The 15,770-nt window shown below is 39.5% G+C and overlaps 1 protein-coding gene across 3 annotated transcripts in view; it reads left to right on the forward strand.

The window, feature by feature from the left end:
• Nucleotides 1-15,770, forward strand: part of Prkdc (protein kinase, DNA-activated, catalytic subunit) — a 190,736-nt gene that overhangs the window by 59,763 nt on the left and 115,203 nt on the right. For all 3 annotated transcript variants that reach the window (XM_076942501.1, XM_076942500.1, XM_034515287.2), the window contains exons 28-34: nt 1,230-1,324; nt 2,644-2,743; nt 5,391-5,524; nt 6,948-7,202; nt 12,659-12,879; nt 14,834-15,042; nt 15,411-15,543. In XM_076942501.1, the coding sequence (XP_076798616.1) occupies nt 1,230-1,324; nt 2,644-2,743; nt 5,391-5,524; nt 6,948-7,202; nt 12,659-12,879; nt 14,834-15,042; nt 15,411-15,543 (1,147 nt within the window). The remainder of the gene's footprint in view (nt 1-1,229; nt 1,325-2,643; nt 2,744-5,390; nt 5,525-6,947; nt 7,203-12,658; nt 12,880-14,833; nt 15,043-15,410; nt 15,544-15,770) is intronic.

Below are 15,770 nucleotides of genomic sequence, written 5' to 3' on the forward strand. Positions count from 1 at the left end.
AATGCTTCACAAATAAATATGATGGAAAATTCTGAGAAAGGTGTCCTTAGGTGATTTTGTCATTATATGATCAAAATGGCATACTTGCCTAAATTTGATGACTGTATTTACCATCACCAGATGTTATTTTATGAGATTATTCTTATACATAAATTCCATTATTGGCTAAGATGTTATTACACATAATTAATTGCTATAGTCATCAATAGAATTATTTGTGTTCATTATTATTATTAAATTGGTGCAAAATTAATTATAATTTCCAAAATTAATTGTAATTTGGAACTGGAATTTGCTCTGTAGACCAGGCTCCTACTGTCTCCCCAGTGCTGTGATTAAAGGCATATGCTACCACACCCTGCTTTCATATTTTCTTTAGTTTACTTCGTGTGTGTGTGTGTGTGTGTGTGTGTGTGTGTGTGTGTGTTTATTTGCATTTAGGACAGAGCACATGTGTGGAAGTCAGATGACAATCTGAGAAACTGATTCTTCTTCCACTGTGTGAGTTCCTGAGCTTAAACTTAGGTCATCAGCTTTGACAGCCAGCGCCTCTTCTTCCTGAGCACCTTTCGGGCCTTTGATCTACATCTCTGCAGTATGCATTTCTCACCTTGTTATTTGCCTAATGACTTATTCTTGTTTTTTATTTCACATTTATTTTATACTAGAAATGATGTTGCATAAAAGCAAATGTAAACAATTCTTATTTGAGGTAAAAGTGAGTTGTAATGCAGAAAAGACAACTTGTGATACACACAGGACTTGGTAATGAATGTGCAGTGCAGTGGTGGTTCAAATGTTTTCCAAAAGGGACAGCCTCGAAGAGAAGGATGATTGTGGCCTGATCTTAGGAAGTTCAGAGTCACAGTTCATGTTCTGATACTGTAGTTTGCTTATTCAGATCTTGATTTTTGCTTTTTTCATAGAGAGGCTAAACTGTTATTTTTTTATATTAAGAGTTTACTGTGGACAAAAATATTTACAATTTATTTACATCTTACATTACCTTACATTTGATTTGTTATTCTTAATTTCTAAGAAAATAAATTTTCCCAACAGGTGGGCGACTCTTTAGTTAATGCCTGTATATGTAGGTATTGAGTTCCAGCTCTGCCTGGATAATTAAGTGAGACTCTGGCTCAAAAAAAAGCATTGTTTGCATTTTTTATTGTTATTCTTTGTCTTTTCCTATGTATTGTTTTCTTAGATGAGGTTTTCTTACTTTTCAGGGAAGAAGGATCCCTGGTAGAACAGTTTGTGTTTGAAGCCTTAGTGACATATATGGAAAGTCTGGCTTTGGCACATGCAGATGAGAAATCCTTAGGTAGGTATCATTCTAATGTTCTGTCTACATACTGAAACTGTTTGCCAGGGAATCTTTCCACACAGCATCCAGAGCTCACATGATCCTTTCATGAGATGCTATTTTCCTTTTTTCATATTCCTTTTAGCAGATCTGATAAATATGAAGGGACAGTCAGTACATTGTTTCTTCACATACAGTGTCTCATATCCAGTTTGTAAAAAGTTTTCTTTTTACATCCTCCAAGAATTCATCCTCCAAGAATTTGCCTATCTACTCAGTTGAGTCCTGACTGTTGAATCCTGGGTGGCTATATCCTTAATTCTACCCTTTTCTATAGTGGCTATATATTAAACTATAATGTAGTTTATCCTAAAGGGGAAAGAGACAAGTCAAGGAATTTACAGCCCATAAGGAATGACTTTGAGTTGATGTACACTAGCTCTGGCCTGTATTGGGTATGCTACCCTGGAGGTATCTTCCCACCTAGTCTGTCATGTGAGACTGTTTGTCATGTTGTTTCTATTTGGATGTGATACTCCTTTTGGGGTGTATGTATATAATATACATGTGTTGCAGTAGGCAATTACCCTCTACTCAAATCACACACACACACACACACACACACACACACACACACACACACACACAGCCCTGTATTTAATATGCCTTAATCACCTCAATGGCTAGGCCACTCCCAAACTTCCACGTGGCTAACACCTCCCCTCGGATAATCCTGAGTTATTATTTAACTAAAAATCTATATTCCATCTTTGTTGCCCTAGACCCAATGGGGCCGGGGGTGCGGGTCCCTGGGGCCTCTCTTCTCCAGCTCATGATAGATATGCTCTCTCTTTGCACCTCTGAGGTCTGGACCTTACTACTTTCCTAGTCTAGTGGTTTTAAATCATGCTTCCTCTGTTGGGTGACTTGCCCACGAATCCTAAAGTCTGTCCCTGTCTCCCTGCCCAGCCATTGTCCGCCAGCAACTTTATTGACCAATCAGAACTGGCTGGGGGCATGGACTCTCAGCCTCTTACATACGGATTCTAATACACAATTTTAGGAACCCAATTAACATCATACAAGCATTAGATCAAAATCACAACATACATGCATGTTATTATGCCTCTGCTTTCAGTCATGAGTTTGGGTTTTATTTTAAGGTTTGAAATGTGAAGTCATTTATTTTAATTTCATATTTTAAGATAAATATTAAATCTATAGTAAAATTAATTTGGTAATCACAAAATTAGGTCAACAGATTAATAATATTACTGTGTTAATGATAATCTGATATATGTTTTCTGTGATATTTTTTGTACTGGATACAAATACAGGTACAATTCAGCAGTGCTGTGATGCCATTGATCACCTAAGACGAATCATCGAAAAGAAGCACGTTTCTTTAAACAAAGCAAAAAAGCGACGTTTGCCACAGTAGGTGATGCAGTTTCTATTCCTTTCTTTAACCCAACACAAAGCTAATTTCCATCTGATGAAGGGTGAAGACGAATATGTAGAATATAAAAAGTTATCTTTGTAAAGAAGAACTGTATAGAAGTGTGGTATGAACAGTCAGTTTTCTAACAGAATTTAAAACTTTTAAGTTGGAAAGTACATGGTTTCAGGATGATATTTTATTATAATTTGGATAGGTGTCCATATTGACAGTAGGTTTTGGACATTGTATTTTACCTGTTACAAGTTTTGGAAGTAATTATTTAACTAGAATATTTATGAACTGTTACACAATAAATTTTGAGTATTACAAAACTGAGTATTACATTCAATCAAAGATTGTAATACACTGTGCAGTGTTCGTGCAGAGCTTTCTAGGAATTCAACTTAACAAGTCCTACTTAGACTAGAAAACTATTTAGTTACTACTTAAACAGCCTGACCATTGGGAACTTGTTATCAGTGTTTCCGGGAAGTCTTTAGGGAATGTTGTATTCAATAAGATATAGTCACCTGATGGGTAAAATGCATATTTAGATTTAAGATTAATTAAGATGTACTTAGAAGATTGAGCACCTTGTTCAATCTCATGTAAGTGTCTAAGGGAAATGCAGAGGTGAACTCAGTCTGTTTGACTTCGAAGTACATTCTGTTCACTATGAGTCAGGACCTTATGTGGCTCAGGAGTTGAGTGATGTTGAATAGAGATTAATTTGTTTGCTTGTTTTTAATTGTTTTTGTTTGTTTCCTTTTTGGTTTTTCGAGACAGGGTTTCTCTGTGTATCACTGGCTGTCCTGGAATTTGCTCTATAGACCAGGCTGGCCTCAAACTTAGAAAGATCCATCTGCCTCTGCCTCCTGGGTGCTGGGATTAAAGGCATGTGCCACCATTGCCTGCTTATGCAGATCAATCCAGCACTTGGGAGGTAGAGCTAAGAGGATCAAGAGTTTATGCCCAGCCTCAGCTAAATGAGACTGTCAAGAACAACAAAAGCAAACTAATACAATCGAATATAATTTCTAACATCCCTTTACAAAGTTGGTTCTTGATAATTAGCATTTATTAAAATTAATGGGAAGTCTAGTTAAAATACCAGTTGTTGTACAGGCTTCATCTATAAGATATCTGAGTCTGGGCTGGGTTAGGATCAGAAAACTTAGATTTATATCTCACAAAGGTGAGCTTTTAAGGAGCACTGCTTTACATACTATAAGTTTTTCTTTGTTGTTGTTTAAAGGGTGCATTGGAATGGAAAAATGAAAATACATAATTCTTTTAAGTATATTTAAAATCTTTTCCCATATTAAAAAGAAATAGGGCCTCTGGGGTCAGAAAAGCCAGCCCTGCTTCTTGTCTGCTGTACAGTGGCAAGTACAAGGGAGATGCCCTCCTCTCCTCCCGCATCATCTATGGCAGACGAGAGAGCTGGCCCAGGGATATTAGAGTGCAGAAATTAAGATGTTGCTCACCTGCTGCACACCCTGGAAAGAGGGCCTTGTACCTTTACCTGGGAAACAGGATAGGACTGGCCATGGTTGTGGGGGTTCCTGGTGAGCCAACCCCAGGGGCATGAGAGCAGGAGAACCAGCAGGTTGACCAGGTCATATACCTCTCAGATACAGACCTAAGGCTTTGACTTGGCCCTCCTCAACATCTACCCCACCAGTGAGCTGATGGAGTGCATGGAGGGGTCAGTCCTACAGATCCAAAACTACCACTCCAACATCTCTGTGACACAGGGCAGCAACAGGACATAGAGAAGAGTCCCAGTATTGATAGAGTAACAGAAGCAAAGGTCTAGTGTCAAACCAGTTAAGTTGTAGCAGTGAACATTTACAAACAAAGAAATGGAGAGAAAACGGTAGACTGTGGAATACACTACAGCTTCCACAACAAGAATCCTTTTTAAAATCTCTGTTGGGGGCAGGTAGAGGAAGACGAGTGGGATTGAGGTCCACAATGTGAAATTCACAAAGAGCCAATGAAAGAGAGAGAGAAAGAGAGGAAGGAAGGAAGGAAGGAAGGAAGGAAGGAAGGAAGGAAGGAGGGAGGGAGGGAGGGAGGGAGGGAGGGAGGGAGGGAGGGAGGGAGGGAGGAGAAGAGGGAGGGAAGGGAGGGAGAGAGGGAAGGAGGGAGGGAGGGAGGGAGGGAGGGAAAGAGAGAGAGAGAGAGAGAGAGAGAGAGAGAGAGAGAGAGAGCGAGCGCGAGCGGGAACGCAAGCAAGCAGGGCCTAAGCATTTGCCTAGCAATACAAGGTCCTGAGTTCTTTTCCCAGCAGTGCATGCAGTGTGTGTGTGTGTGTGTGTGTCTGTGTGTGTGTCTGTGTGTGTGTGTCTGTGTGTGTGTCTGTGTGTGTGTGTGTCTGTGTGTATTTAATGTTAGAACTATATTGAAGCTGGGCATGGTGGCAAATACCTATAATCCCAGCACCAGAAAAGCAGAGGCAGGCAGATCTCTATGAGTTAACCTGTGATTCCTTGATTGCATCCAAATATTAATACATTAACATGATTGTGCCTTTTACATATGTCAGTTTGGTAGAATTGAGATTCAGGTTTACATTCTTGGCTATGTAGGCATTGAATGTTGGGTAGTATGTTGATGACAACATGCTCTCTTGTGCAGGGGATTTCCACATTTGACATCATTATGTTTATTGGATCTGGTCAAGTGGCTTTTCGCTCACTGTGGAAGGCCCCAGACAGAATGTCGACACAAGTCCATAGAACTCTTTTATAAATTTGTTCCTTTATTGCCAGGTATGTCCTCTCTTTCTTTCTTTTTTAATTAAGAAATCACTAAAGTGAGGAAGGGACTAGTACCTCTATGGCAGTGGATGTGTGGAATCAAAGAACAATTTTGATGCCTTTCATCTTTGAATGCATTTCACAGATCAGATTCAGATTGGCAGGCTTGTGTAGCATGTCTTACCTGCTATGTTGTCTTGTTTGCCCAGCATCTTGATTCTTAACATTCTGCCAGCATTAATTGGCTTTGTCTTTGCCTGTTTGGAGGAGACAATTAAGAACATTATGATTCTGTATAAATGAATGTTACAAATAACATTTCCTTCCTCCTTCTTCTTTTCTCCTTCTTTTTTCCCCTTGCTTCCTCTTCTTTATTTTCCTTCTCTCATTTGCCTTATAACTCAGATTCCTCCTGCCTTGAACTCACATCTTTCAGAGTGCTGGTATGACATGAATGTACCACACTAGTATGTAGAGACATTTTCTCAGTGGATGTACCTTCCTTTTAGATAACTTTAGCTAGTGATAAGTTGACATACAAGTATCCAGCACAGCACCTGATAAAGTTCCCATATCTTACTCTGTCAGTAGATCTGCCTTTCCTTCTAATAATTACTTTTCTGTCTTTCTTGACACTTGCTGTAGAGTTTAAATGCCATATTGTTCTTCTCATGATTACAGTTTTCTTTACAGAAAATAATAGATTATTCCTCCTTTTTATAAAAAATGTCCTCTTAATACATTAGGTACACATTCTGTTTTGGTTTCTAGTCTAAGATAATCAGTGACAAATAATTTAACCCTTTCGGATTTCGTAACATGCAAAATGAAATCTTACCCATTGCTTTTTTTGATTGAGGAAAAACCCACAGTATCAAAAGAAAACAAATTTTAAAGCAAGTCTTTTGACTTACTTAGTAAACAATACCTATCGTGCAGCTTGGGAAGCTGCAGCAGAGAGATAGATCACTTGTACCCACAAGTTCAAGGCCAGCTTCAGTATCTTTAAACATTAAATCCTGTAATCTTTGTAACAGCCTAGGAGGTAGGTGCGTGATTGTTTTTGAGATGAGGAGACTGAAATGTTAAGAGGCCAGGTCCTCAGAGAAGTGAGCAACATAGCCAGCATCAAAGTCCCCAAATCACAGTGCTGTTTTGTAACTTGAAAGGAAAATTGCAGGGGCCAGAGTATTAGTTTGTTGCTCTTCCAGATGGTGTTTTTTTTAATAATGTTTAGGATCTGAAAAGAGTGGCCTTAGTGAAAATAACTTCTTAGAAATAAACACAAAAACAAAGATGAGGAATAGTAAAAAGATCACCCTGTAAATTTTCAATTTTAACTAGGTTTAGAGATTAAAGAGGTTTAATTTTTGAATGTTTACATATTATATATACACTAATGTATATGTTTTTATGTTTTCATTTTGTCTCTTAGGCAACAAATCCCCTTCTTTATGGTTGAAAGATCTTATAAAAATGGAAGGTATTTCTTTTCTCATAAACGCATTTGAAGGAGGGGCAAGCAGCGGTGATCAGCCAGGAGGCATTCTTGCTCAGCCAACCCTCTTTCATTTGCAAGGGCCAGTCGGCCTTCGAGGAGTGCTACAGTGGCTGGACCTCCTCCTTGCGGCACTGGAGTGCTACAACACATTTATCGAGGAGAAGACTGTGCAAGTGCAAGAGGTCCTGGGTAGGTTAAGATAGCATTGCCTCACTCTGCTCAGTTGATTCCATGTAGACTTTACACTGCATGTCATAATAATAAGCACTTGGAAACAGAGGCTGTGAGTTCTAAGCCAGCCTTATCTACAGAGTGTATCAGAACAGCCAATGCTACATGGTGAGACCTATGCAGAAAATAAATTAAAATAAAAATAATACTAACAAATTGGTAGCAGATAGACTAGTACTTAGTGCTGTGCAAAAGAACTTTGGATTTTCTACCACTGAAATACATCTCAGGCTCTTTTATTTACGTTCTCTTTTAATCAGTTTTTCACAATTGTGACAAAAAAAGTTGAGGTAATTAGCTTAATATATAAGGTTGATTTTGGCTCACAGGCTTGGGGGCTTCAGTCCATGATTGGCTTTGTTGCTTTTGGCTTTTGGTTTAGTTGTAATAGAGAAAGCTCTTAACTTCATAGTAGCCAGGCAGCAAAATGAGGAAGACATAGGTACCATAGTCTCAATATCCCCTAAATTATGCACCTCGAGTGGCTTTGTTTCTACCAACACAGCTTTTTCTAAAGGTTCCCTACCTCCCAGTCACACTCCATGTTACCTCCAGGTTATGGAATTACTGTTTTATAGTTTGTTTTTGAGTAAATTTTATGCAATGTATTATTCTACTAAGAAATATTTGTTTGAATAAATAGTTCCATAACTGATTAATTTAATACATGCCCTTCTACACTTAACAAATTTTCAGTGATGAAATAGGGCAGTGACTTGTATTGAAGGTTGTTTTAACATTTAAGAATGGAATCATTGATTCTACCCAGACTTCCTCTTAGTCCTGCTGCAGCCCATCTGCAAGGGCTCCTTCTCTCCTCTTGTTTTCGTTCCCTGGAGAATCGACCTCTATTTTCAGACCCAGGGTCACCCTAGCACTTTTTCACTGCCCTTGCAGCATTTCTTCCTAGCCTTTCTCTATTTCTTTGTGTCACACACTGGCCCACAGAAACCATGTACCAGGGCTGAGGATTCAGAGTGGGCCACCAAGGAACAGAGCATGTACCCAACAAAGAGAAGATAAGATCTTTACACTAAGAAACACCTCAGACATCAGACTTTGAGATGCCTGCATCCCAGTGCAAAAATAGAGACACAAAGAGCCACGACAGCATGTCTCCCTCAAAAACCATTAACCCTATTGGAATAAGCCCTGAAAAATCCAATTTAGCTGAAGTACAATACATGGACTTCAAAATGGCAGTCGTGAATTATGTTTAAGAACTTTACAGAGGCCTTTCTGTCCATCATTGCAAATTCCCCTTCTGATCCTCAGCCCTGCAGGTGCCTCCTTTCAACCTCTACCTCCGTTCCTTGTGGATTCCAAAGATCCTCTCTGCAGACCTAGTCTTTCTCCTTCACTCTACCCCTCTACAACCGCTGTCAATACTCACAGGCACTCTCTACCTGGGAGCCCAGACTGGCCTGGAAATAAGGTGGGCAGTCTTCACTGTCCTTCCTGTCCTGCATTTCAAATTCCTCAGTCTCTCCCACAACCCTGCAGCAGACCCCTTGCAAGGGTTTGTCTCAGGATTTTATTGCTGTGAAGAGACACCATGACCATGGTAACTCTTATAAAGGAAGGCATTTAATTCATGCTGGCTTATAGTTTCATAGATTTAGTCCATTACCATCATGGCAGGAAGCATGGTAGCCTGCAGGCAGACCTGGTATTAGAAAAGGAGCTGTGAATTTTATGAGCTGTGAGTTTTATATCTTGATCAGCAGGCAGCAAGAGGAAGATTGAGTTGAGCTTCTGAGACTTCAAAGCCTGTCCCCACAGTGACAAACTTCCTCCAGTAATGCCACCCCTACTCTAAGGAGACCACACTTCTGAATAGTGCCACTCCCTATTCACACATGTGAGTTTATGGAGGATATTCCTTTTCAAACCACCACACCTCCCTCTCTGACTCCATTCACTGAAGACGGTTGATCCTCTTTCCTCTAGCCCCTTTCAGCACCCTCCTCCTACCATATAGCTAATCCTTTGTGTAAGTCCCCAAAACCTAGAAGCATGATCTACCTGGTATCTCCAGTGTCCACACCAGGAAAAGACTTCAGAACACTCCTTACCAGGCAGCCCAGAGGCACTACACATGTCTAAAATCCAGAAGAGACAAACCAAGGAACTGGAAACCCACCCAACAAAGACATCCATAGATTATCAACACCTAGAATGAGCAGTCATTCCCAACCCAGAAGCCTAGATACCAGTGCAAAAGCACAGTAATTAACACCCAAGATAATATGCCTCCATTGGAACCCAATAACTCTATATATTAGGCCTTGAGAGATGTAATATAGCTGAAGCAGAAGTCTAGGATTTCAAAATAGCTATTATATGTTCAAAAACCTAAAATAGGATACTAATAAATTTATTAATGAAGTCTAAAAATACAATCAGTAGATTGAAATGATAAAAGTAGATGTCTTAGGCTTTCCATTGCTGTAAAGAGACACTATGAGCAAAACAACTTTTATAAAGGACATTCAATTGGAGCTGATTTACAGGTTCAGAGGTTCAGTCCATTGTCATGACAGCAGGCATGGCACTGAAGGAGCTGAGAGATCTACATCTTGTTTTGAAGGCAAACAGGAGAAGACTGGCATCCTCAAGCAGCTAGGAGGAGGGTCTCAAAACCTGTCTCCACAGTGACACACTTCTTTTGACAAGACCACACCTATTCCAACAAGGCCATACCCATTAATATTAATAACAAGGCCACTCACTTCCTGAGCCAAACATATTCAAACCACCACAGTGCACATGAAACTAGAAATAGAATCTCACACACACAAAACCAAACTGAGCTAAAACTGGAAATAAAAAATTTAGGAAATCAGAAAAGGAAAAACAAAATGAACAAAAAAAACCTGTAGAGGTAAGCCTTAAGCCTCATTAACATAACAAAGGAGATGAAAGAGAGAATCTCACACATTGAATATGAGCTAGATAGAAGAAGTGAATATACCTCAGTCAATGAAAATTAAATCTATAAAACCATCCAGGCACAAAAACATCCAGGAATCTGGAACACTATGAAAAGACTAAATCTATATATAACAGGAAAAGAGGAAGAAGAAACTCAAATTAGAGGCACAGAAAATATTTTCAACAAAATCATAAAGGAAAGTTTCCCTAGTTTAAAGAAGGTGCCTATCAAGGTGTATAAAACATACAGAGCACCAAATAGACTGGGCCAGAAAAGAAATCCCCCATAACATAACAATCAAAACACCAAACATACAGGAAAAAAAAAAAAGAATATTAAAAGCTATAAGGGGAAAAAGACCAAATAACATATGAAGGCAGACCTATTAGAATAACACCTGACTTTAAAATGGAAAATGCCTCATATACCTGCTTAAAGACAGCCATGGCCATTTGTTTTTATATTGCTTATTGGAGGTGTCTTGTCAGGCTGTGTCTTGTGCATTAATTCTGTTGGGCTGAGTTGTAGATCCCCCTGTCTGCCGCCCCAGGCCACTAGAAGCAGATGCTGGGCTATGGGAAGCCATGTGACTCTGCTCTGGTGGAGAGAACACAGTTGGAGACCCCACAGGGGGCAGAGCTCTTGGGTTGGGGATCCCTGGGCCTGGAGGCGGCTGGAGACCAACTGGTCTCAGCTTTTGGGCTCTCAGGTGCTGCTAAGATGCTGTGGAAGGGTTGAGACAGGGCCATATGGACTGGATCAACCAGCAGCCGAAAGGGGGCAGGGGAGAAGCTCCGGTGATGCCCCGAGGGAAGGGGACTCTTGGTCATAGCAACTTGCTTGGCTGGGTTGTGGCTGGCTCAGCTAGCTCCCTTGAGTGGGTGGTCTCTGTGGCTGGAACGTACTTGAAGGCCTTCTCCACGCTTTCCCACAGTGGGTCCCAAAGATGAGAACTAGTCCATGGTTTTTATTTATTTATTTATTTATTTATTTATTTATTTAGGTTTTTGCGACAGGGTTTCTCTGTGTACTCCTGGCTGTCCTGGAACTCACTATGTAGACCAGGCTGTCCTGGAACTCAGAAATCCACCTGCCTTTGCCTCCCAAGTGCTGGGATTAAAGGCGTGCACCACCACTGCCCAGCAGTCCATGGCTTTAAAACATTTATTGTCATGGTGGAAAGTGGATGGAGCTGTACCCCATATCCTCAGAGTGGGCCTGAGGTTAAATACCTTTTGTAAGTAGGAGGAGGGTCTGGGAAGGAATGCTTAATTAGCTACACCCTCTGGTCTTTAGGTATCTCATGAATATGGAGATCTCTTGAGCCTCTGCGGCCTGTAGTCACACCTTCTACCTGTGCTACATGGTGACTGATGGCCACAAACCTTTTCTTTGAGAGGGACTGTGGAGGACTGTCCTACATGCCTGAAAGGCGTGGAGGTCTTCGGCCTTGTGCCAGGAGCCTGGAGTCTAGGAGTGTGGTGAAATGCATGCCGTCCGTTGCAGGGAAACCTGTGAGGTCTCCAACCTGCTGGGTCTCTGGCCATCTCTAGCCAATGCTCGACCAGAAACCATGCTATCTTTTCATGCTCTTACAGAGTGTGACCATTTCTTCATATTAAAAACAATGTCAGATGTGGTACATACCTATATTCCCACTTCTTCAGGAGATGGAAGGGCAGGATGTTAGAAGTTTCAATCCAATTTGGGTTATATAAGCAGGACCCTATCCAAAGAACAAAAATTGGTAAAAATGAAAATTATTTGCTATTGTATTAGATTAAAATTTAGTTATTAAATAAAACCATAGAATTTTCATATTTGTTAGAGATTAACATACACATTTATTTATTATTTCGGCTCATTGTTTGAGCTCCTTTCATCAAAGCCTGGTTCTATGTGAGTCATGGTGACAGGAGGATGTGGCAGATCTCTTCCCTCACTCATGATTGAATAAAAGTGAGAGAGTCCCGGAACACTGGAACACGAAGACACTACACAGAGACAGACCACTAGAGACCTGGGTTTTCTAACTATTCTCATCTTTTTAAAAGTTGCACAAATCTCATAATAGCTACAGCAGCTAGGAACACATGTTCAAATCATAGCAAGAGGACTGGGGATATAGCCCAGGGGCAGGGTGCTTTACTCGGATGCGGGAGGGCTTATGTTTAAGCCTATAGTAATAAATAATAAATACAAAATTAAATGACCTGGCCTTGTATAGACTTTTTTTTTTTTTTACTATATCTGAAATTTAATTCTATTTGGATTATAATTTAGTTCAAAATGTGAACTAAGAGGCTAAGAAGAAATGGCTGATGTTTTGTTCATCTTTTCTTGAAGTTTTTTTCTTTGAAATATTCTTTAATTTGTTGAGTGTATATTATCACTTGTATTTCAAAAAGGCATCACACATTAATTTTAGTAGAGTTAGAAAGAGAAATGCACACTAATATTTTGTGGCTATTATTTGTAGGTGCTGAAGTGCAGTCTTCACTTTTGAAGTCAGTGGCTTTCTTTTTAGAAAGCATAGCAGCGTGTGATGCTCGAGCGGTAGAGCAGTGCTTTGGCACCGGGACAACTGGCCCTCCCAGCCTCCACGAGGAAGAAACATACAGTTACAGCAAATGCACAGTCTTGGTCAGGATTATGGAATTTACCACAACCCTGCTCCTTACCTCTCCAGAAGATTGCAAGGTAGGGTCTCATCTCCTTCTCTGTTAATCAGAGATTAGTACTTTATAGTAGAAAATGTTTTAGGTTTCCCCTAGATCAGTATCCTTTAATATTTACATTACAATTCAAAATTACAGTTATCAGATAGCAACCAAAATAACTTTATGGTTGGGGATTGCCATAACATGAGGAACTATATTAAAGGTTGAGAACCAGTGCCTTAGGTCATTAGCCATAAGGGAGAAACATCAAAATTATATTGCGATCCCATCTTAACACAGTTCAAATATTTATCATCAAGAAAGAAAACAGAAACAAATACACGTGACGACTGAGAGGCAAAGCATGCCTAGTGCTGCTTTGGGGAGTTAGGCCTGAGGATGTAGTTCAGTTGGAAAGTGCTCGTTCACCATGTGTATGCCATGGATTCACCATGCCTAATAGTGGAATTTCACTAAAAATAGGATCAAAAATTAGCCCAGCCACTGTGGAAATCAATATTCTTCAAAAACTAAAAGTGGAACCACTGTATATGACCTAGGCATACTATTCTGGTGATATACCTAAAGGAGTCAACATCAGTATAGAGAAGCCTTTGTGTTTATTTTTCTTTTTTCTTTTTTTTTTTTTTTGTTTATTTTTGAGACAAGTGGAAATTGTAACCATGGCTAGCTGGGAGTTACTGTATAAACCAGGGTGGTCTGGAATTCACAGATTCACCTGCCTCTGCCTCTACAGTGCTGTGATTAAAGGTCTGTGCCTGGCTATACCCATATTTATCATAGCATTATTCATGATAGCAACTTAGGGAATCCACCTAGATGCCACTAATGGATGAATGGATAATGAATGTGTGTGTTTATATGCATAATGGTGTGCTGTTCTTCAGCCATAATGAATAATGAAACATAATTTACTGGAGAATACATGAAAGTAGAGCTCATATTAGCTTGTCAACCAGACCCAGTCAAGTATTACATTTCCTGTCATGTGTGGACTAGACAGGACATGAAAGTAGAGGGGTTAGGTACTCTCAAAGAGCAGAGAGGTGAGAGGAGAGAAGGGGACAAAATAGAGAATAATGGGGAGTTTGGCATCATCAAAATGTGTGAATGCATGAATGATATTATCATAATGAAACCCATTTCTCTGCATAATTAATGTTTGCTAATAATTTTTTGGAAGTGGCTTTGGTTCCTCTGAGACTTTCCATTACAGGAAATTATCCTTATTCACTTTAATTGATAAGTAAATGTCATATGTATTTATGGTGTACACCATGATATTTTGATCCATGTATATATATAGTTAAATCAAACCAATTAGCGTCTCTATTCTCTCATATTTTACCCCGTATGTGAGAATGCCTTAAGTGTAGTCTTAGCAGTTTTCAAGTATGTATTGTTGTTAATTATAATTACCACAATGTATAATCTGTTTTTGAAAATAAATTTTGAACATTCCTAATCTGGAAGTCAAAAATCTGAAATTTTTGTTTTGTTTTGTTTTGTTTTGTTTTGTTTTGAGACAGGGTTTCTCTGTGTAGCCCTGGCTGTCCTGGAACTCACTCTGTAGACCAGGCTGTCCTCGAGCTCAGAAATCCGCCTGCCTCTGCCTCCCAAGTGCTGGGATTAAAGGCGTGCGCCACCACCGCCCGGCTGAAATTTTTGTATATCAAAATGTTTTAGGTTTTGGAGAATTTTGCTTTTTTACCTTTTCAGAGTAGTGATACTTATGTGATAGAGTCTTATCTAGATATTCTAAAATAATAAAAATAAATTGAAATCTAAATCCTTTTGGTTTCAAGCATTTTTATATTTTTATATTTTATATTTTAGTCCTTTTCAGAAAGTCTGCCAAACTATTAGTATTGTGAATATTCCCAGCCTTGTGGACCTAACCTTGTTTACCCTATGAAAAGAAAGCTATTGTTGGTGAAATATTTTCATTAGGTGTATCTTTTCTATTTTTACAGCTCCTGGAGAAGGACTTATGTAACACAAATCTTATGAAGGTCTTAGTGAAAATGCTCTGTGAGCCCATGAGCATAGGTTTCAATATTGGCGACGTCCAGGTCATGAACCATCTTCCCAGCATTTGTGTGAACCTACTGAAAGCACTTAGGAATTCCCCATACAGAGACATGCTGGAGACTCAGCTGAAGGAGAAAGTGACAATACAGAGGTGGGCACTCTTTACTGTGATTTAAGGTTCTCACACATCCAGTGTTGCTGGCATTCATGTGCACAGCATGTTCTCAAGAACGTATTTTGTGTGTGTCTGCTTGTGCACACAAATGATCTCAAATGTTTTTTGGAAATCATAAGCTTCACTAATTCCTCCCTGAATGTAAGGTGGACAAGAACAGTAGATGGGCTTAGCGCTACACTTGCTTTCCATGGCTGGTATGTCTTGTGAACCTTTTTCTCATGTTACCTTGGTGTTTTCCAGGACTCTAAAATGAGTTTTAGTGACAGGTGATTATTGAATTTATAACAGCACATACACTTCTTTACGTTATTCTTACCTGGTTTTGTTTTTTTCATGGCCAGTGTTGAAGAGCTCTGTGCCATTAACTTGTGTAGCTCTGAGGCTCGCCAAGAAAGGACCAAGTTGCTGTCTGTCTTATCTGCCTGTAAACAGCTTCACAAAGCTGGTTTTTCTCATGTTATGTCACCATCTCAGGTAACCATGATCAGTTTGTTTTTACATATCTTTTAGCTTTATTATGGTAATTTATGGCAGTACACGGTTGTATTTATATTATTTGTTTAAGGTACTTTATATAGAGAAGTACAGAATGCACTGAGGTAGAAATTACAGAACATTAAATGTAGGAGTTGTCTCGAATGTAAACATCAAAGTAAAGGTAGCGTGAGAGAGAAGTAAAGGACAGTTGACATTTTAGTAAC

Source organism: Arvicanthis niloticus, chromosome 12 (genome assembly GCF_011762505.2).
Source record: "Arvicanthis niloticus isolate mArvNil1 chromosome 12, mArvNil1.pat.X, whole genome shotgun sequence".
In the NCBI taxonomy this organism is placed as follows: Eukaryota; Metazoa; Chordata; class Mammalia; order Rodentia; family Muridae; genus Arvicanthis; species Arvicanthis niloticus.